This window comes from Ursus arctos, unplaced genomic scaffold (assembly GCF_023065955.2).
Source record: "Ursus arctos isolate Adak ecotype North America unplaced genomic scaffold, UrsArc2.0 scaffold_26, whole genome shotgun sequence".
Classification (NCBI taxonomy): Eukaryota; Metazoa; Chordata; class Mammalia; order Carnivora; family Ursidae; genus Ursus; species Ursus arctos.
The window spans coordinates 44,319,957-44,343,828 of record NW_026622941.1 but is presented as its reverse complement, the minus strand read 5'-3'; the positions used below and the strand labels follow the sequence as shown (position 1 = coordinate 44,343,828).

The 23,872-nt window shown below is 35.7% G+C and overlaps 2 protein-coding genes and 1 pseudogene across 2 annotated transcripts; 1 reads left to right on the top strand and 2 right to left on the bottom strand.

Moving 5' to 3' along the window:
* Window positions 1–1,619: 1,619 nt before the first annotated feature.
* On the top strand, window positions 1,620–2,257 carry LOC113249181 (60S ribosomal protein L10a-like; annotated as a pseudogene).
* Window positions 2,258–5,218: 2,961 nt separating this feature from the next.
* On the bottom strand, window positions 5,219–6,153 carry LOC113249174 (olfactory receptor 6C3-like). The gene is given in 2 exon segments (XM_026490702.3): window positions 5,219–5,631; window positions 5,634–6,153. Coding segments are annotated over 2 exon segments (933 nt in total).
* A 6,012-nt stretch (window positions 6,154–12,165) lies between these two features.
* On the bottom strand, window positions 12,166–13,104 carry LOC125282295 (olfactory receptor 6C1-like). Its single transcript, XM_048216758.1, has one exon. The coding sequence runs from the start codon at window positions 13,102–13,104 to the stop codon at window positions 12,166–12,168; it is 939 nt and encodes a 312-aa protein (XP_048072715.1).
* Between the last annotated feature and the right edge of the window lie 10,768 nt (window positions 13,105–23,872).

The window sequence follows — 23,872 nt, the reverse complement described above, 5'->3', positions numbered from 1 at the left end:
TCCAAGGTTGCACAAATGGAAATGTGTTTCTGGGGATTTAACAGAATGAACGATGGAGTATATGAGCTGCTTCTGAGACCTGAAGGGATCTGTATCAAGAAAACCATTGATATGTGCTAAGTAAATAATATTGTTGAGTCCCGTTATGATTTTTTAGTATTGTCTGTATGAAAACATCTCAAGTTAAGAAAACATTAAAAGTGTGATACCCATGGGAGTCTAATTGTATGGTTCCATCTGGTTTCTTAATGATTAAAAGATAGAATTTTGCCCTGTATGTTTCCACAGTGGAGATCCTGGGAGGTAGACCTAGAAAGAAGAGAGAGTTTCTGTCTGTTGAGTAAGGAGTTTAAGAGGTGCTGCTATTGTTGAAGGGTTATAGCAATTTCTGCCTATGCTTCTGAAAAACAAGGAGTCCTAGAAAACCCAGTCACAGAAACTTATTCAAATAAGATACCAGAGCAGAGCAATGATAATTTCAAGGCAGGGGATAATAATAGTTTAGGTAGGAATAGGCATTATGAGACCTTCATCTTTTGTTGATTAATTTAACAAATATTTTAGTAAATGACTGCACTATAATAAGTCCTTTGGTAGGTAATAATGAACAAAGTATTCCCTTTCCTCACAAAATGCTCATAATCTGTTAATATAGTCAAGAAATATGAAATTTCAGTATATTGTGAAAATTTCTAATCACATTGATAAGCATACTGTACCATGAGGCTCATGTGATCCTATATGACCGTAAACTATAGCGATACACATCCGATTGTATAGATGGACCAAAAAGGGCAATCTGAGTTTGAAGACTTTAGCATTGATCTACCATCAGAGAGAGAGGTAGGGCCTGATAAACGCCAAAAAGCTCTGATTATTTAAGAATACAAAGGTTTACTGTGACTGGTATCATACTGATGGAAAATGACTAAGTAATATCTGTAAGTGAGAGAATCAATTGCCAAACCATATTCTATGGTTATGCCTGCAGTTGTTGTGGGTAACTCAGTGCTCAATCCAAAAATGACAGAGACTCTTGCCGATGAGAGATGATATTATCATACAGGTATATGTCACATCTGAGATTACCAGTGGAAGAGTTAGGGATTCTGAGTTTCTTTAGCGAAAGTAATTTTCTGCATTTAAGTTAAGGATTTAAGTATAATTGCAAAGGAGTCATTGTCTTCTGAATTTTTAATTTTCCGAGCTATGTTATTTTGAGAGAAATCCCCATAAGCCAAGCCTGGCAGTTTAGATGGGCTTAGTTAGGACTCTTGTGAAAGAAAGTACTTTTGTGAAAGAAATGGCATCCTATTCTGAAATTCTAAGATTTCCTTGTATATGCTTGTATTGCAAGGTTTCTCACCTCCCCCAGTAATTGGTATAATGGTTTCATGGGGAGGGGACATAGCTTTGAGCTGAATCACTGTTCCAATGTATATTGGCCATTTAGACATCATTTGTTTCCTATGCCTATCTGTCTTATTCTTTAAAAGGAGGAGAAAAGCATACCCACTTAAAGGGATTGCTACTATCTTAAGGGGGGTAGGTAAATTGTTTAACACAGTTTAAAACATATAGTATTGCTCTTTCATCTGGTTATTGTGGCCTGAGGCACCATGAGCAGCAAAGTCTCCAAGTGACACCCTGCACTGGTGGTGTGGGAAGTCCTGCAGGGGAACCAGTGCCAGCGCCGGAAGGTTTTGGAGATGGTGGAGCTGCAGACCAGCTTGAAGAACTACCACCCTCAGAAGGACAAGTGCTTCTCTGGCACCATCAGGCTTCAGTCCACTCCCTGCCCCAAAGTTTGGGGGACCAGCAGCACTCTGAGGAGGCCAAGGTCGTGGATATTCCCCACATGGACACTGAGACATAGAAGAAACTCAACAAGAAAAAAATTTCGTCAAGAAGCTGTTCAAGAAGTGTGATGCTTTTTGGCTTCAGAATCTCTGATCAAGCAGATCCCACAAGGTTTGGGTCCAGGCCTGAGTAAGGCTGGCAAGTTCCCTTCCATGCTGACCCACAATGAGGACTGGGGGCCAAAGTGGGTGAAGTGAAGTCCACCATCCAATTCCAGATGAAGAAGGCGGTATGTCTGGCAGTGGTGGTTGGCGCATGAAGATGGCAGACGATGAGCTTGTGTACGACGTCCACGTAGCTGTCAGTTTCCTGGTATCATTGCTCAAGAAGAATTGGCAGAAGGTCTGGGCTTTATACATCAAAAGCGCCTGTGGGCAAGCCCCAGCACCTGTACTAAGACACACCTTAATAAACCCTAGTGCTACCACTAAGAAAAAGAAAAAAATATATAATGTTCACATGAGGAACATGAGTATTGGTTTTATAGCATAATTTCTTCTGTACATAATAAATTGGATCAATAAAATTAACTTCTCATGGAAAGCAGAAAAGAGAAGTAAGGCCTACTTGTTGCTTTCTGTTGCTTTCCACACAATTGCCATTCACTTCTCTCCCTTTTACGACTGTGTTAATTGCAATCATTATTCTGTTTGCCCAGAGTATCCGTTTAATTACATTTCTTATTCTTACTTGGAATTCTTACTGCATTACTTCAAATGTTGTGAGCAATCCCATAGTTTATATGCATACGGCCCCAGGTATATGGATTTCTGAAAGATTAATTCCATAGCTAGATGTCTACCTTTTTAATCTGTTGCTTGAAATCTTGTAAGGTGGAGATGGTCTCTTCTATTATCCAAATGGCTAGCGAATGCCTGCAGTGCACTTGCTTTGGTAGTCTTTTTACAAATAACATCTGAATGATTTTCACCAGAAGAATGAGGAAGAAATTTATAATTGTGAGTTTCCTATTCTGCTTATAGTAAGACGTTAATATGCACACAGAGGTAGTAAGTATTATTACTGGCTTTTCTTTTAGTTTGCTTTGTTTGTGCATGGATTTAATGTGACAAATATATATATCAGTGTTTCCTAATGTAAAGTGATAAATGCCTGTAAGAGACTTAGAAATCTAGACTGTGGTCACTGATATAAAGTCTTTGAAATAGATCTGAGAGAGTATTAGATGTGGAGTGCTAACAGGTTAAACTGAGTGTGAGATGAATGTATGATTCACACCACAGTTTGAGGGTAAAGGGAACCTTCCTGGAGAGTCTTGGAGAGTATCATAATCCTATTCCCAAAACCCCTTTTTACTGAGGAAGTCATGTGACTTTTTAAAAAACATATATGGTAATGACCAAGAAATAAAATAAAAGCGAAAACGAGGATGACAGGCAAAGCAGACAAGGTTTGTCTTATGCATGTGACTTGAGGGTTAAAAAGAACCAACGTCTAGCAATTATTGTGAAACTGACCATAATTGTGCTAAGAGAAGAGGCAGGAAAACTGACATTTTCTTTGACAATGATAACATCACCTGGCCTCTAGGCTACTCATGCCCAAGTTGCTACATTTGTCAAATTCTCCCCACTAGAATGGGGAGGTGGGTTTTGAGGTGGAAGAAAAGTGGTTGAACTCCCATTTCTGAAAGCTGCAATCACTGTACGTTGAACTTTCTTTCTCTTCTTTTTTTATTTTTTTTTAAGATTTTATTTATTTATTTGACAGAGGGAGAGACAGCAAGAGAGGGAACACAAGCAAGGGCAGAGGGAGAGGGAGAAGCAGGCTTCTGACTGAGCAGGGAGCCGATGCCAGGCTGGATCATACCCTGAGCATTAGGCAGACGCTTAAGACTGAGCCATCCAGGCGCCACTGTACATTGAACTTTCAACCTCAATTTCATTGTGTTCATTCACCTATAAATTAGAAGTAATAATGTTCACTTTCTCAGAGATTTTGTAAAATAAATAGTGCATGTGATTTGCTTAATACAAAGTAGAGTGTGTAGAACATTATCCGTAGGTGTTAGTTCTCTTCCATACTTCCTAAAACCCTGAAGTCGGCTCTAGATGCCACAAATACCGCTCAGTTCTCCAGGAAGGTGCACTTCCACTGGTTCATCATAGTTTCATCCATTTGATACATTTGATGTATTTTACATTGTCTGTTCTCCGCCTATTTTTAATTTTTGGAGGTATTTGATCTACCTAAAGAAAAATACGTCTGGCTAAGAGAGGTTAGTAATTAATGGCACCCCATAAAGTTGTTGGCAGGATTAAACGAGTCAATACAAAGAAAACAATAGATCTAGAATGTAGGAATTGATGGAAAATTTTATGTTATCTTCTCCTCCTTCAACCTTCCTTCTCTTCCTCCTCATTAGCATCATAATTATAAATAGTATAAATATTTTTAATATGTATGAGTTTCTAATCTTTCAAAATATTTAAGTAGATATTTATATTTTATTCCCGGTCCCCTAGTGATTGTGTTTATTCAATTTCATGGAAATGACAAATAGAATAAAAATTTTCTAATAACATTCATTCCTGTTACTGGGTAAGAATGAAAAGTTCAGAAATCCTCACCTATCCTGACATGCTTTCCATCAAACTAAATGTCCAGTGTCTCTTCAAAGGCAAACCACTACCATTCAAAACCATACTCATTAAGCCAAATGTATTACTTCATCCAAATACATTTGAATCGACAGGGATGGAATTGGGGGTAGTATGCTGAGTAAAATAAGTCAAGGAGAGAAAGACAATTATCAGATGGTTTCACTTACATGTGGAGCATTAGGAATAGCATGGAGAACATTAGGAGAAGGAAGGGAAAAATGAAGGGGTGGGAAATCAGAGGGGGAGAGGAGCCAGGAGAGACTATGGATTCCAGGAAACAAACTGAGGGTTTCAGAGGGGAGCGGAGAGGGCATGTGGGTTAGCCTGGTGATATTAAGAAGGGCACATATTGCATGGAGCACTGGGTGTTTATGGGCAAACAATGAATCATGGAACACTACATCAAAAACTAATGATGCACTGGGTGTTATACGCAACTAATGAATCATCGAACTTTACATCAAAAACTAATGATGTACTGTATGGTGACTAACATAACATAATAAAAAAAATTCTTATGAAAAAATACATTTGAATAAAACACTAGCATTTACAGAAAATTCTAGAATAATATTTGGTTTGTCAAATTTGTTGAGTTCAATGACTGGGGAATTTTAACATGGGAATGGAAAAAAAGGGGAAAATCCATAACTCTCGTAAAGGAAAGGGAGTTTTGAGAAAGTGTGAATAATAGTATTTACAAGAACTTCATTTTTTCAGTGCTACTCATCCTTTCATTTACTGGAGAAAAACATAACCTTTTGTATAGTATCCTTAAAGGCTTGCTTTACTTGCTGGTTCCTCAGGGTATATATAAATGGATTCATCATAGGAGCGACAGAAGTATTCAGAATAGCCACTCCTTTGGTCAATGATGCCTTTTCTTTTGTGGAAGGGTTGGCATACATGAATATGCAGCTTCCATAAGAGATGGAAATGACAATCATGTGTGAGGAACATGTAGAAAATGCCTTTTTTCTCTGACTGGCAGAAGGCAGTTTCAGAATTGTTCTAATGATGAACATGTAAGATAGAATTATTAATGCCAAGGTGAAAAGCAGAATCACTATTGCGGAGTAAAAACCGATCACTTCTAGGAGCCGTGTGTCTGAGCAAGATAATTGCAAGAGCGGAAAATAGTCACAAAGTGATCACTGACTTTGGAGCCACAGTAATCTAACTGGAGAAAAAGAATAACTGGTGGGAAGATATTTAAGAATCCTGCCAGCCAAGCACAAAAGACAAGTAAAATGCAGACTCTTTTGTTCATGATGGTTGTATAATGCAAGGGCTTACAGATGGCTACGTAGCGGTCATAGGACATGGCAGTTGGAAGATAAAACTCAGTTATTCCCATGAAGATGAAGAAAAACAACTGAGCTGTACAATTATTGTATGAAATAGTTTTGTCTCTGGTGATAATTGTGCCCAGAAATCTAGGAATACAGACAGTTGTAAAGGATATTTCTAATACAGAGAAGTTCCTGAGGAAGAAATACATAGGGGTCTGTAGATGGGAGTCAACCAAGGTGAGAGTGATGATAGTTAAATTTCCAGTGATACTTAACATATATGTGATAATTAAGAAGAGAAAAATCATAATCTGAAGCTCTGGGTCATCTGATAGCCCTAGAAGAATGAATTCTGTGGGTACTGTGTGGTTTTTCATTGCCGATCCTTTCTTCCCCCTTTAGAATGGAAAATGAGTGTTTCCCTACAGGACATAAAACCGTGAAAACAGGATTAAGGTTGAGAATAGAATCTTAAAAATATCCACGGTGATAAATAATTTATGAAATCCAAAAACAAATGTTTTCCTTCAACAACTCTCTCCAATTTCTTTTGGACCTCACATTCAAATAATACATATTATTTGAAGTTAAATACTGATTTCTTTCTGTTGAAAATACACTGTTGTGGGCCATGGGTTAAAAAACAAAACAAAACAAAAAACTTGTGCTAACATTTAAGCAGAAGCTATTTATTCTAATGTTTCTTTAAGATATTAATTATTCATTAGAATATTAGGTCCTTTTATAAAAACATGAAAATATTCTAATTGATATTTTTCTTTTTTCTCAATGTTATAAAAACTAATCTGGATTATGGATAATTTAAATATAGCATTTGAAATCTCACTGGGGTTATTTAGGCCTACCTCCACATTATATATCTGGAGACCTACATAGTTTAGGAAGCCACCACAGTAATCATCTCACTGTAGAATGTGCATGTTTCTCTATGGGAATGTCTTGTTGGCATTCTCTCATAAATTAATTTCCTAAGGGTTGGTTGATGCTATCACTCTCTTATCTTTTTTTTTTTTTTTTTTTGCTTAACTGATAAAAAGGCCAGAAAGACAAGAAAGTAACCTTCTATTCCTAAATTAAATAATTGCCTAGAAATAGTTTAATTCATACAATGCACAATCCTTTCCTTCTCTTTTCTTTTTTTCTTACAATACTGCTATGGAAAATGAACAAGTAGTTGGTCAAAATAGCATTAACTGGGAAGCAGATATTCTTTCCAATAGGGAACTTAATAAATAATCCTGTCTCTGTAACAGAATACAATTTCACATTAGAAAAAAACGAACAATTCAAGATTTATTTCTGTGTTCCTGCTTTAGGATTTCATTAATAGTCTATTGGTAGTAAGCAATTATTTAATTTTTAATATTGAAAGGGTTGTAAACCCATAAATGTACATATGAACATGATTTTTTAAAACGTTTGAATAAAATGAAGATACATATATTATACTGAAGAATAAAATATTTACTTACTTCCTGATTCTTCTTGATGATTTAGTCTCAAATGTTATCATCTGATTTGCTTAAACATTTACACAATTTCAGAGCTGATAAATCAAGTTAGCAAAATATTTGGTTTCTATTGTGCTCTCAAAACAATTGTGTTGATTTAACTTTTTCATGGTTCTTTGGGATTATACTTCTCTTTGACTCACAATGTCCTTCATTCCTGATACTATGAAATTCTGACAACACTTTATTATATTACAACTCATTCTTGCTTTTCATCTCTCACTCAGACTCCTAGTACAAATTCAGTTACGCCTGAGTTGACTAGTACTCTTCCATTTGGCTCTTTTCATATAATACAAAACACTTATTTATTAAATCATTTTTCTTTCTATTCATGCAAACATTTAAAACCAATATTTTGTAATTCTATAAAATGTAAGTAGTATTTTCTGTAGGTTCGGGGACTGCTATATTTTCCTGCAAATGCTGCTTTGAAAAACAGAAAATATGAAATGTTCTTCTCTATGGATGCCAAAGCAATGGAACTGGACTTATTTTATCTGTGTCTTTTTGTTGGCCCAGGGGAATTCCTAAAGTAAATAGGGTTCCAAGGAGAAGAATCATTAAAGATACAGGTGAATCATTTTTATAAATATTGATGAAAAGGTATAAAAAGCAAAATGAGGTAAATAGACAAATATACAAACAACGTGATACTGAGTGTGTGAAAAGCTTGATTTAGAATTTCACTCTTCTTAATACCCTCAGTTTGTTTCCCAGAGCCCACAGTCTCTCATGGTTTATTCCCCCTTCTCTACCCCCCTTCATTCTTCCCTTCCTTCTCCTACCGGTCTTCCTATTTCTTATGTTCCATAAATGAGTGAAACCATATGATAGTTGTCTTTCTCTGCTTGACTTATTTCACTTAGCATAATCTCCTGCAGTCCCGTCCATGTTGTTGCAAGCGTTGTGTAATCGTTCTTTCTGATGGCTGAGTAATATTCCATTGTATATATGGACCATATCTTCTTAATCCAGTCATCTGTTGAAGGGCATCTCGGCTCCTTCCACAATTTAGCTATTGGGGACAATGCTGCTTATATCCCTTGAATTTTGGCAACCTAGAGAAGAATTCTTTACCAGGATGAAAAGATGGAAAACACTGCTATGGATTTCTAGTATGATATGATCGACTTCTGAAATGGACAACCTATTAAAGACTGATGAGAAGGTTTATACCTAGACTGGCCCTTTGAATTTAAGGAAGCCATTCCCAAGCCCTCCCTAATGTGGCTTTTATTGCCTTTTGACTACTTTCTTCACCATGTTATTTACTTCCATTAAACAGTTGTTTATATTTGTGCACATGATATATTCTCGTATGGAGAATATTTATAAATAAATAAAATAAGTATCTGGAAACCTAGCATTGGATATTTTGAACTTATTTCCACATTTCCTTCAATGAAAGATGCCATTTTTTTTACTAGAGGAATAATATAGTATAGAAGTATATATGGATGCCATATGTACACATATATGTAATATAATCTTATATTTAATAATTTATCTTTATTTTCTTCACAGTTATAAATGCAGACATAAAACACGGGTGCATTAAATGCCAGCAGTGCAGATTATTATTATTATTACGGGGGGGCAGATTATTTACAAGATTGAAAGTTGAGAGTATTTGAAAGTGGGACAAAAGAAAGAAGTGGGAAAGGATGAATGAACCACTGCCTCACACATAGGACAATACATAGAACTGAACTGTGTTGAATTTATAACTGACACACATTAAAATAGGCATTGAAAATATTTGTCCAAGATATTTCCATAGAGATAGTGGAACTGATTTTCTCCTTATGAAAATTCTATTCCTTTGCCTTTAGTTTTGTATCCAAATAGTGATTCTTTTCATATTTTATTCAGAGCTTTTATTGATTACCAGGCACTGACTATAAAATTATCTCATTTTTTTCAAACAAGGAGACAATAGAAAACTCTCTGAGGTCAGTGCTATTATTATTCAGGTAAAGAAAGAGTCTGAGACAGAGAGAAGTTAAAAGTGTCTGGTGTCCACCACTTGTGTATTTGTGAGCAATGCAATCTTTAGTGACTTACTTCCAGGAAAAGGAATGAATTTCTATCTCACGAAGCACTGCACTTCATAAAATATCCTATTAGACATGTTTCTTCTCCATTTCTTTTCTCAAATACCTAGATGCTGGATGGTCTCTTTCCTCCTTGATCACTCTTTCACCCTCTGTCTACCTTTACTGTTTTCTTCCTAGTTCCTAACAGCTCTCTAGCTTTTCTCTAGGCCTCCAAATAATTTACTTTAAATGGATACTGATTACATCTGTTACCTTCCTATCCACAAGCTAGAAGGACATCTGCTTTTTAATAATGTGTCAATTATCTCCATGTATTCTGAGTTTGATGAGTGACTATGTTTTAGGTCAATGAAACATTGTTCAATCTACCAGGTTTCACTCGCTTCAGAGAGAGGAAGATGGACTTTAATTACAAATAATGGTTTTCTGTAACATGTTCAAAATAAAAAAGTAGAATTTATGAAATCACATGGTTTAGGGATCCAAATATTTTAAGGCTTTCCCTAAAACTAGATCTGGCATCACATTACTGAATAATTCCGGTACATATTACGTATTTTTTTCAATGACATATTATCCCCCTTTACAGGTAAGCCCCTCCGCAAGATGTCTGGTTAGGCTCCTATTAACTGACTACCATCATTTAATTGAGCTATTATCCTATAAGTCGAATTTCTAATCCCAGAAGTGTATTGACTGACAGGTAATATTGGACCTCATATATTACTAGGTGTAGCCCAAATAGTTACAAGAATTTTTCTGTGTGAAAAACATGAGGATTTGTATCATGGGATTACCTACCGTTAGGAAGCTCCATATGCAAACCTTAACAAGAAGTGTTCTCATTAACTTCATGAAAATCAATACACATCCAATAAGTTGATTTTTGCATAGTTGTCAAAAGGCTAATGTAAAATAAAAGAGGAAAGTGAACACCAAACGCCTTAGAAAATATTCAATTATTTCTTTGTCATACAAAATGTCTAGTTATGATAGAATGCACATTTTACTTGAACACTTTTAAAAGCTAACTCAGTGTTATATACATTATTATACGTGTGTATGTTGGGTAAAATATTTAGTCAGTGCTCTGGTTGCTAGGACACTGGAACCATTCTAACTTATTCAACTTATTTATGTATTCAGAAAATAGTTATCGAATACCTACTACATGGCAGATGCAGGTCTAAATGAGGAGGATTAGTGACTTCTGGTAAACGTCTAAGAACTGCGTCTCAGAGGGTGGAGGTGAGGGGCTGATGTGTAAGAGCTGATCCTGTTCTAAGATGTGAGGTCCTCACGTGGCAGGTTTCGAGCTACTGATGTGGGCTTTCTGAATGCAAAATTGGGAAGACACAAGCACCAGTGGCTCTCGGGAAGGGTGTGGGCAGGCCCTACGCCCTGCTGCTGGGACCACAGCATTTGTCTGAAGAGATCTCTTCTCTCCTGGGGTGAGGGATGTGCCAGAATACAGACAATAAGCAATGAGCATGATTGATTTGTAAATTATAGGGTCTTTTATAAATTAACAACTATTTTGTAAAGGAAGAGAAAACTGGAAAACCTTGGAAGTGGGGAGCTACTATAATTTTATGTGGTGTCATTGGGGGAGGCCTTATTGAGGCGACATGTGGATATCTGGGACAGGAGTGTGTCGGGTTCAAGAACCATCTCGTGTAAATGCACTAAGGCCTTAGGAGGAAAATCATGTTCTTTGCAAAGAAAGATTTATTTGTTTCTTCCTTTCCAATGCTACTAAATGTGCTTGTCCTGCTAGTGTCCTGGATAGAACCTGCAGGGTAGCACTGAATAAACGCAAGGATAGTGAGCTTGTAACTGATTTTGTTAAAATCATTTTTCTATGATCAAAGTATATTATGAAACAAAGAAGGTTTTGCATCACTTGCACTTAAACGAATTGTATGTGTAAGCTATTATATCAAAATAGCCAGAAAAGGTATAACTCTTAGGTATCGATTATCAAAAAGTGCGGTTTAACATCAAGCTTTTAAATACACTACTATGACTCAGTAAATGGACTTATATCTGGTATCTAGGACTATTTATTTTTTCAGGCTTTTTTTAAGAACTGATATGGCTTATATGTTCATTATGGAGTTGCTAGAAAGAGGGGCTACCTCAAGTTTCCCTTAAATAAGTGTGTCTTCATAATTGTATTTTAAATTGATAAATTATATGGCACGGGAAGTTTTAAACTGGGTATTTGAGAAATACTTTGAGACTTCTCAAAAAAAGTAATTACATTATTTTTTTTAGTTACACATTTTTTACATAGCTACTACGTGTGCTATCATATGGAGAGGACAGTGCCTGTAATATTCCAATAAGACTAAGTTACATTTACAGTTTTTGCATAGTAAATTCACAATAATTTTAACATGACATTATTTTCTGAATTCCATGAAAGAGTGTTTCCTGGTGAAATCATAAAACAGTTTTAACTCCTTGATCTTGGAGTGTCTTTTTGCCTTTCTTTGATTTTCTAAGTTTTATTGTGAAAAATTTGAATTCAAAAATATTCAGAAGAAGGAAATGAGGCTAGTCTCATAGTTACAGAGTGGAAAGACTAGCTCAAGGCATGAGAAAGGGATTGGAATTTAAATAGAAAACAAACATATATTCAAATATCCTCAGTATACTGCTGGCAATGGAAATATAAGCAATGAAATAAAACTCCAGTGAGACTATGTGGATATTCATAGACGTTTGAGGGGCCCTGTTTTTTGTTTACTTGTTTTGATCATGCCTCTAATTTATGACAACACTTTTTTTTTTTTCATTTGCTTGAGAAAAATACAATCTTCCTTGCCCTGTCCATGAAGGCTCGCTTGACTTGCTGGTTCCTTAGGCTGTAAATAAAGGGGTTCAGCATGGGGGCTACTGAGGTGTTCAGCACAGCAACTCCCTTGCTCAGAGACACTCTCTCTTTTGCTGCTGGATTAATGTACATGAAAATGCAGCTGCCATAGGAGATGGAGATGACAATCATGTGGGATGAACATGTGGAAAAGGCCTTTGTCCTCTGACTAGCAGAAGGAAGCCTCACAATCGTTCTGATGATATATACGTAGGACAGGATTATTATTACCAAGGTGAACATTAAAGTAAACATAGCACAGGAAAACCCCACTATCTCTAGGAATTTTGTGTCTGAACAAGAAAGGTGTAGTAAGGGGAAATAATCACAGGTAAAATGGTCTATAACATTGGACTTACAGTAATCAAGCTGTATGAACAGCATGAGTGATGGGAATATGATTAAGAATGAAGCCAGCCAAGAAGCAAAGACAAGGAGTATGCAGACTCTGGGATTCATGATGGTCATGTAATGCAGAGGTTTGCAGATGGCAATGTAACGGTCATAGGACATGGCAGCCAGGAGGTAAAATTCAGTGACTCCCAACAGAATGAAAAAAAAGAACTGAGCCATGCAATCATTGAAGGAAATGGTTTTATCTCCTGTAATCAGGGTGCCCAGGAGCTTGGGTATGCTGACAGTTGTGAATGAAACCTCTAGCAAGGAGAAGTTTCTGAGGAAGAAATACATGGGAGTCTGGAGGTGAGGATCCAGCAGGGTAAGGGTGATAATGGTCAGGTTCCCCGTGATGCTGAGTGTGTAGGTAATGAAGAGAAAGACGAAGATCACCCCCTGAAGCTGTGGGTCATCTGACAAGCCCAGGAGGATAAACTCTCGTAGTTCTGTGTGGTTTCTCATTTTTTTCTTCTCTTATGTAAACTAGAGAAGAAAACACAAACAGAAGGGTTAGAGAAGGGGGATTGCATATGGGTAGTGCTGGAATTTGTCTCTGGAAGTAAACTAATTTAATTTAGTTTAATTTATTTTAATATTTAGGAGATCTTTAAGACAATTTAATAAAAGTAGGTAATACATTTTAAAGTAAGTTTTTACCATCTGCAACACTCTGTGTTTTACATGGAATGTTTCTTCATAAAATCCTTATTTCACAGATTGGGAACTGAATCTAAAAAGATTTTTTACATTATGTACCCGGCATGAGAAGAACAGGAATTTATAACCTTGGTTTTTCTGAATGTTTGATAACTGGAGTAGAAATGCTGCCTATCGATTCTTAAAATTAATTCCCTGAAGGGTTCCCTTCCCATTGGGAAAATCTTTGTCCTTCTTCCAACCACCAATTGTCTCATTTCATTTCTGTCATCTAAGTCCCTGTATTATTACTTGGTACTATAACATAGAAAAGACGACGTGTTTGGAGAAAGGTCACTCAAATGGGGATGTGACCGAAATTTGAAAGTCACTGAAGTTCAGTTTTTAACATTGTGACAAAATTCCCAAGTTTTCACTCTGGTTCACATTCTTCTTTCCAACCTCCTATGCCTCATCTGAAGCCACAGTTAATGAATTCTTCGACACGATGTCCTCAGACTTTAGAGTGTACAGAGTTGAGAGAAGGCAGGGTAGCAATTTAGTAGATTGGATCTACATATTCATGGACTAAGGAAACCAATGTATTTATATCTAAAATTGTTTTACAGAACATTTTTTTCCTTCAGGGTTTCTTCTATTTAAATGTTAGTATTACTCTTTATACATGAATTCTGCTTTCTTTTTTCTTTTTTTCTTATAATAATATTTTCTTATTATATTATGTTAGTCACCATACAGTACATCCCTGGTTTTTGATGTAAAGTTCCATGATTCATTAGTTGCGTATAACACCCAGTGCACCATGCAATACATATCTTCCTTACTACCCATCACCAGTCTATCCCATTCCTGCACCCCCTCCCCTATGAAGCCCTCAGATTGTTTCTCAGAGTCCATAGTCTCTCATGCTTCATTCCCCCTTCTGATTACCCCCCTTTCTTTATCCCTTTCTTCCCCTACTGATCTTCCTAGTTCTTATGTTCCATAGATGAGAGAAACCATATGATAATTGTCTTTCTCTGCTTGACTTATTTCACTTAGCATTATCTCCTCCAGTGCCGTCCATGTTGCACCAAATGTTGAGAAATCGTTCTTTCTGATGGCTGAGTAATATTCCATTGTGTATATGGACCACATCTTCTTTATCCAGTCATCTGTTGAAGGGCATCTCGGAATTCTGCTTTCTATCCCATATTATAGTTTTATATTTTTCCTTTTATCTACATGAACATTCAGTTATAGAAGCTTTATTTTGTCAACACCTTGGAGTATACGAAGAAACAGCATATGAAATCTCTTTATATTCTTTTCCTGAATAACAATAACAATAATAATATAATGCATTTTAAAGTGAAGCTGAATTTTCCTCAATAAATCAAACCAGTCCATTATCATATCCCTCATTCTGTGTATTCTCATTAAATAGTGAAGTGTCAATTTAGTGTCATGAGAGAAGTTTTCTAATAGGATATTTAGTTTCAAGATGTAGAATTCTTGATTATTGGTATAGAATGCATCATAATACTGTGAAATTTCTTGCTCTTTTTTCCCCTTATATGCCTGAGTTCTCTTTTCACTCACTTCACTGTTTAGCAAAAAATATTGCTGTTGATTATTTAAGGCAAATTCCAGCTGAGATGGAGAGTGCTGATGTTACTGAGAAAGCATGTGAGATTCACAAGAAATGAACATTTCTTTTGCTATTTCTCAGAGACTGGAGGAAACAGGCTGAAGAGCACTCACAAGAGAAACAGACATCAGCATGACGTATTTTGTAAACAAACTTACGGCAAGTCAAGCGTATGATGGATGTTTCAATCATAAAAGTCACTGTTCTCAATGAACAACCCTCTGTAATTAATACCGTGTGTACACTCTTTGACCTGTAAGTTACTTGTATGATGTTTTTGGTAGAGTGATGAAAAATATATCCAAGACTCTAAAACATCATTTCAAGCTTCCCTCCCTAACTACTTATCCACGTTTCTTTTACCCGGTCACGTGAAACTTACGCTCACAAGCTTGTAGTCCCATTTGTTCCTTTCTTTTCAATGAATTCTACTCCATCATGGATTTCTAATTGTTGAATCAAGTGTGCCATTCATTGCAGGTGAAAATTAATGTATTCTATAAACAGCTACTTGCTATTGTGTTAAATAAAATAACTGGAAATGAGTTTTAGGACACCTCTGCCATTCATATAAATTTTGAAAAAAGAACAATAGCATTCTCCAGATTGTCCAATTTAAAGAAATAATTGTTAAAGGCCTACTAAAGATGAAGAGATTGTTTTCTTTATTTTTGTAATAATCAGAAGAAGTAGAAAAAGCTCATGGTTCCACAATATAATTGGAAATTCATTTTATCATTCTGCATTCTCTCTTCTTAAAGAGAGAGAATTCTTTAATTCTGTGTGCTAAATCCTCTCTTCTTACATTAAAACTCCTTAAAGAAAGTTGTGAACACATATATTCAAGGAAATTTGCACCCACTACATTAGTACACAGTTTTCCAATTCTCTATCTTTCTCTCCCACTTGACACTCTTTTTCTTGGTGTTAGGTTTATATGTTAGGCCAATTTGTCAAAGAAGAGAACAAGATATTGGTTTAATGTGGTATCTTGAGTAACAGTTTGTTTTGTAACAACCACTATTTTTTTTTTTTTTTTTTCTGGAATGATTCCCTCCATTCCTGACTGTGTTTGCTGACAACTAATGTCATGTCAGAACTTCATGGTGACTGAATACAAAAAAGTCTCATGAAGAACTAAATTAGATTTTTTTCAGATTATTACTTCAGTAATGCCTCAAAGTATTCCTAAAATTGGTTCAGAATCCTGTTTCCCTGAGTCGTATGAAAAAAAAAATTACCTTGTTTTTTTCCATATAGAAAGGGGGAGTTTGAATCCCCAGTCAGATCAAAGCACCAACCAATATGAATAGGAATAATGAAGGAAAAGCAGTAATCACAGAAATTACTCTCAAAGTCTGTAGGTTTTCATAGAGATATTCTACTTATACCCTGATTATCTCAGTTTGTTAACTAGGTATGTATATTTGAGGATAATTTTTAACTCAAGAAAGGAAAGGAATTCTTAAAAAAACATATGGCATCAGAACTTAATATTTATTTATAATGAATGATATTATTGAGGCAAATTGTGGGCTTTGCCTTCAAAAAGAAATGGATTAAAAATGCAACTCAGTCACATTATAGTATTGTGACTTTGGACAAGTTACTTAATTTCTCTGAATTTTAGTTTTTCCTTCACTTAAAAAATGGGAATAATATTTCATGGAATAATCATGAGGGCTAATTTAAAAAACATAAAATTAAATTATACAAAATTTCTATAAAATGTACTCCCCGACAGTGGTGATTATTATCTTTATTTTCTCAAAAATAAAATCGATGAACATATTTGAGGAATACAGCCCCACTTTAAACCCCAGACACCACTTTTGAGGGTGTTCATTTAAGAGACAATGAAAGACTGTACACACTTAACTCATTGACTCAGTGTGAGTTCCCTCCGTTACTGTGAAGAAAGTGCCATGAAAGAGGTGAAGTATCATAAACAAGGTCAGACGTCAGACATTAGTTCGTAGTAGACTCGGAATTCCCAACTCTTTCTGCCTGAAACGGGAGCACGTACTACTTATTAAACCTGCATTCGATGAGGAAGATCAAATTCAGAGACCAAACTCTTCTGAAAATTAATAGAGGAATAAATTATTATGACAAACAGGAAATGTAACATGCTCATTTTTCATAATCTTTGATAAAGACAGATGACATAACAAACCCAAATTATTCTACGTATTCTGATGAAAAGTTGAGGTATGCATTAATGAATCAGTGCTAAGAAAAAGAAATTTTTCGTTGGCTTCAACTTTACAATCTTACCTCTATTTGTCACACAAATGACTGCATCAGCTGGTTGAAATGATTTAAAAAAAAAACACAAATTGACAACTATTTCAGTTTTCGGTTAATAGATTCTGTATTTTTAAAATCAGTCTTTCTCAATACGTTGGAGTTACTTTATTTCTGCAGCTAATATTCTATTACACATTTTCCATTGTAGCTATGGGAGCAAAAATAGTGAGGAGACCTTAGATTGGGAGTTACTTTGGGTCTTCCTGGACCAAGATTCTATACGGATTTTCCCCTGCATAAGGCACATGTTTTATTGACCGTATATGCCCATGTCTCACAGCAAACACTCCAGTGAATCAAATGTGCCAACCAGGGCCTAGAGGAAAATACACTGAGGATTATACAAATGTTATCAACAGTTGCACCAATATTAGAACAGGAAACTTTTGGGATAATGCCCAAAGAGAGAGAAAGGCATAAGAAGTAAGCCAGAAGCATATGGAATATTTTGCATATGATTTAAATGAGAAAATAACTAAACGTGCAAAACTTTGGGAGAGGTTTCCTGAATTTCCTAAATCAGGATTTCTCTCAAGATGCTCCCACTTCTTTTTTTGCTGAGTAAAATACTGGGGCAACTTAATCTTATACAAAAACACTACATTTTAATCATATACTAAAATGTCTCCATAAAAGTGGCTCTCCAAGCTAGTAGGTATCAAATAAATTATTCAAAAACACTAAATGTAGAACAACAAAAAGAATGGGGTAGAGTGCAGTGCTCAGTGATTCCCTTTGAAAGACTTGAAAAACTATGGATTAAATACTCATTGAACTCTTCAGTCTTTTCCAAGAATCACTTAAAGTAATTCTCCCATCATAGTAATGGTGGTAATTTTGAGAAGTATCTACTATCCAGAAGGTCCCTTTCCATTTGAAAGATGTGCTGGGTTTAACCCTGTAATTAATGGAAACATAAAATCTAGGAACTTGGCAGGATTTTACCACTCTGGTTTCTTTCTGTCATATTTTAGAAATGACAAAAAAAGCAGTCTGTTGAATCAATCACTATTTTTTTTCCCTCAACAAGTATCTTTCAAGGATCTGCTATCTTTAAATAGTATACAAAACAGTGGGGATAAAATGGAATCAAAATAGATAAGATTTCCATTTCCACACAATTACAAAAATCAAGGTCAAGCCAATGAGAGAAAATGTTCTGAAAGTTATAAAGTAACATGTCTCTCAGTTCAGAACTTTTTTTAGTACACCAAGCCATTTTTTAATCAGCAAATTTATCCATTATGTCAAGTAATATATACTATTGATCCCATTATTTTTTAATCATTTTTCGAATATGAAATTATATAAAAGTATACTTTCAACATTTTCTGACTTTTCTGTTGATTCACACATTCACCAAAAGTTGTTCCAAAATAGTGATTCTTTGCTTGTTAGATATTCTAAATTACTCTGATTCAACCACAGTATGTAATAAATTATGTGATCAAAGTGATTGGAGGGTGATGATCAAATTGTTCGTATCACAGCTAATGAGTATAACCAGCATATCTATAAAAAAGCTATTTTAACAGCTATCTTTAATTTCTATTGAAGGTCTCCTATATACATAAATTTGTTACTTTCGGGGCTTAAAACTTCCAAAGAGTATTTTTAGCTTGATATATAAGTGCCTGTTATATACAAGAATATCAGTGGAAGGCAATAAGAACAAGGATTTTTTTTTTTAATGGGATTTGAGATCTAGGAGAGATAGGTTCAAATTCAAGATTTGTTATTTATTCAAGTAAGATTGGGAAATTCTTAAAGGCTTTTCTTTCTTCCTTTCTAAAATAGGTTTAACACTGCAAATTTTTAATGAATTAAATAAAACATAATATGTGGAGTTGTCTGTCTCTGTTGAGGAGTAGCTTGAGAGAAATCAATATGCATGCAAAGAACATATAGAAATGGGAGATTAAACAGAAGAATAATGTTCTCAGACATAGGATACCTTCAGTTTCCAGTTCTGCATGTAAGAAGCCACAAGTCACCACTTGGGTCTAACAACAAGAAAAGAGTTGAACAGCCTGAAAAATCAACTAATTTTGGATCCTGAGACCAAGCAAATCACTGCCCTCAAGATTGAAAATCAGACAGATAAAATCAAGGAGTGAAGGTTTAAGGGAGCTCATGAGCAGAAACTGCCATTGGGTCCAGTGGGAGTAGGAAAACCTGAAATGTAAGTGACGATTTGTGAGGCTCAGTGAGGAAACTCAGAGACTTGAAAGCTCTGGGGGAACCAAGATATATGAGGATCCTGCCATATTGTGAGATTTATTTCCAAGAGCTCAACCAGATTCAGACGGGGAATGTCAGAAAAATCACCTCGTGCTTCTTCAGGGGAAGAGGAAAAGGGACCATTTTGAGATGCATGAAAGTGCTGCGTTCTTAAGAGAGCCAGCCCTCACAGAAACCTAGCGACCAGAGCCTGACCTGCTGGGACACTATAGAGCTTAACGGACCCTGGACAAGGAAATACCCAACTCCAGTATCCTCTAGCCTTCCACGTGGCAGAAGAGAAATACCCAACTCCAGCCCACTGTAATCTTCCTGTTCTACTTAAGTGGGGGGGGGGGGGGACTGAGAAACACTTATGAAGTTCACAGCCCAGAGGCCTAGGCTCACTGAGAGCCTGAGCCCTAACCACAGGACCGCAGAATGCTTCCCCTCCCCCCTGCCTGACCATCACATTTCTAAAGGTCTGCTTGCTCTGGTTCTTTTTACCCAGTGCATCGTGACTGGGTGTCAAGAAAACAGTACAAGCATAACGAAGGCAAAAAACAATCTGAAGAGGTGGAGAATGATTCAGAACCAGGCATGGCAGAGGTGTTAAAATGATAAGACTGGAAATTTGAAACAAATATGTTTAATACCACAAGGACTCTAGTGGATAAAGTAGACGGAATGCAAGAACAGAAGAGGAAAACGGAGAGAGTTACAATCCAAAAAAACCCATAACAAACAAACAAACAAACAAAAACAACCACCGCCACTAACAAAAATAAAAACAATCCTGAAGAAATAAAGAATTCCTTGGACAAACAGAAATTAAATGTATGTGTTATCAGTATCCAGGCTTAAAGGAAATTGTTAGAAGAAATGCTTTAAGAAAAAGGAAAATAATACAGGTCACAAAGTCAGATCTACATAGAGTAAGGAAGAGCATTATAGAAAGAATAGTGAAGGTAAAATAAAAACGTTTGTTAACTGAGGGCACTTGACATACTCTAGGTGATTGTAGGCTGCTGAGGACAAGAAGGATCTGGATGGGAGGATGTGACTTCAAGGACCGGAGTTAACACAGAGAGAAACAGAGCGAGCAAGGGATTACAAACTCCAACAAAATAAGAAAAAGGGCAAAATCTTTTAATTGGGAATATCCCCATGGAAGTCTGAGAAGACACATCCTTGGAAAAGTTTTGAGAGGCCCCCAGAATTTTGTGGACTGAAGCTGGGCTGAATGGTGAGGGTCTTCCTCTGCAAAAATTCAGGTTTACAAGACTGTGAGAGATGGTGTTTTTTTTTTTTTTTTCAAATGCATATGTATCAACACAGAGGTTCAAGGAACATGAAGAAACAGAAAAATGCTCCAATCAGAATACAATATCTTTATTAGCGTAGTCTAGAGACATATAGGCACGTCTGACAAATTATTCAGAACAACTGTCATATGGTGCTCAATGAATTAGAGAAGTGGCATATGTGTTAGTTTTTCTGCATTTGTTTCAAATCTTTACCAAGTATAAATATATTTTTAAAGATTTTGCTTATTTATTTGACAGAAAAAGTGAGAGAAAGATACCACAAGTGGGCAGAGACGCAGTCAGAAAGAGCGGGAGAAGCAGAATCCCCGCTGAGCAAGGAGCCTGATGTAGGACTCCATGCCAGGACCCTGGGGTCAGGACCTGAGCCGATGGCAGACGCTTAACTGACTGAGCCACCCAGGTGCCCCAAGTATAAATATTTTTTTTTAAAAATGATGGAGAGCATGGAAATTCTATAAATAGTACTCAGTAACATGATCAATATTTACCTAGTTATATGCACTAAATATCACAAAATATAAAGCTCTACATTTAAAGTGCAAATCACAGCTACTTACTGCTTTTAAGAACTGAATTTAATATACAATAGTATAGGAAGTGTAGATTTTTAAATGTTAAGAGATCACCAATGAACTACTTGAAAACACACAAGAAATCACACACTAATTTTGAAACCGTGTGCACCTTTTAGGGAATTTATTAACAAAATTAATACTATTTTCCACATTGTGCTATAGAGAATGTCTTATAGAAATACATTTCATTTCCACAAAATTTTGCAGGAGAAATAAAGTTTACCATATTTTAAAAGAAGTCAATAAGCAATGCATTGGAGAAACTTGGGTATGGAAGTGAAAGAAATGAGCTGGGAAAATATTTAATTAACTATAATGTGCATATAAGAGACTATAGGAAGAAGCATACTGATACAGAGATTTAGAAATTTCAGGATTTTACCTAGTTACTCTTTAGAGTGTCCTTTTTTTTCTCCCCCAGAAGAAATGTTTCATTTACTTGAAGAAAATACTACTTTATGGACCACATCTTTGAAGGCTTGTTTTACTTGCTGGTTTCTCAGAGTATAAATGAAGGGGTTCAGCATGGGGGCAACAGAGGTATTGAGAATAGCTACTCCTTTTGTCAATGATGCCCTTTCTTTTGCAGAGGGATTAGCATACATAAATATACAGCTTCCATAAGAAATGGAAATGGCAATCATATGAGAGGAACACATGGAGAAAGCCTTTTTTCTCTGACTGGCAGACGGGGTTCTCAAAATCGTTCTGACAATATACATGTAGGATAAAATCACCAATGCCAAAGTGAAGAGCAAAGAAACCCAAGCAAAGCAGATCACTGTGTGGTTCATTTCTCATGCTCTCTCTCTCCTCCTCCCCTTCTCTCTCTCCTGTTTCTTCTTTAAAGATATCTAGATAGCAAGAGCATTAAAGGGAGGACATGAAATGTGTAATTCATGATGACCAAAATCACCATCGCTGATACAGTTGTAAAATATATGCTGTAGTCCATGCTGATCTTATTTTCTTTTGAGCCTCTTGTTGGCATTTGGTTGTAATACATAATTGTGAGCTTTGCTTTATTTACTAGTTTTCTTATTTGAAATGTAGCAGAAGTTTGTTAATCTTCACACAATAACTCACATTATTGAGAAATGGTAAATAAAGTCAGTACTTCTTGCTTTGTCCAACTTATGTAAATCATTACATATTGTTTGAAAATTTTTAAAAATATGCGTTTTTCTTTCTTTTGTTATCTATTTACTAGTTATACCACCACCTAAAAACAGAAATAATTGCTCTTAATTCCATCACAAAGTAAAAGTGAAAGAAGACTGAAGTACATCTTATGACATAAGAAATCAATTAACGATTTTCTTAGCAAAAAAAATCATCATTAATTATTTAATTTAATTACTAATTTTATTTTATATATTAATCTTTAGGGGTGTAATTTTCAGGATAGCATGAGAATGCTGTATACATATTAAATAGTAGAATATTATATACATATTTACTCTATGAGAGAGTTAATAGCCTTATTATATTATTTAACAAGTAGAGAACATACTTACTTACTCATTTGTTTTTTCTTGTAATTCCATGAAAATCACTAATGTTTCATATCTTCTGTGGCTTGCTAGAAATGTACATACAAAAATATTCTTATTTTTGAGCTTAAAGGGACATGCGTCTTTTTTTAATTTTATACTGAAGCACAAATTGGGAAAGTAAATACTTGCCTCGGATTTTAGCAGCTCTGTCACCCAGATTGTTGCCCAGTCCCTTCTTTCTGAGATATTAGCTTTATGAAAAAAAAATGATTCTCTTGTAATTCTGCCTCACACTTATCTTTTACATGAGAGCAGTGATCCATAAGGATATTTCAGAAACATATAGGAAAATGTCTTCTATTTGTGCTAACACATTCAGGTAATTCCCAGCTGTGCTGGATGTCCTGTGCTGTAGATTTTGATTGTTAAATTTATGACAGTTACCTCCTTTATATTTTAAATAGTCAAATTTGTGCTGTGAAGAATAGAATGCAAATCATTGCTTCTCTGCCAGACTCCGGCAAAGTTCACTCTAACCAAATTTGATTAGATTAGATTGGATTGCCTTTGCTGGTTCAAAGGAAACAGTTCAGGAAATAAAAATGAAATGTCAGAAACCTTAAAAAATGTGGAAATAATACGATAGTCCTCGTCAATAGCGTTGATCTAAAAACTTAAGAAAGTACTGTTTGAAGGAAGGACTGAGAGGGTAGAACACCATTGGGTATGAGTGCAGATCCTTAAACTAGATTGGCTTTCCTCCCTTGCACTTACAGCTCAAATTTTCCAAGTCTACTTATTTTAACCTCAAAAGAAAGTTGTTCATTGATCTCCTGGGAAAAAGGACAAGTCCAGGACGGATCTGTGCTATATTATAGACCATGAGCAATTTCTGGAAGCCATCCTTGCATTTCTCAGTGGCCTTTTAACTCTTCTCTGTAATGAATCTCCCTGGAGAATGGTTGTGTTCATCTTTGTATCCCACAGAGGACCTAAAATGTTGACTTCTACAAG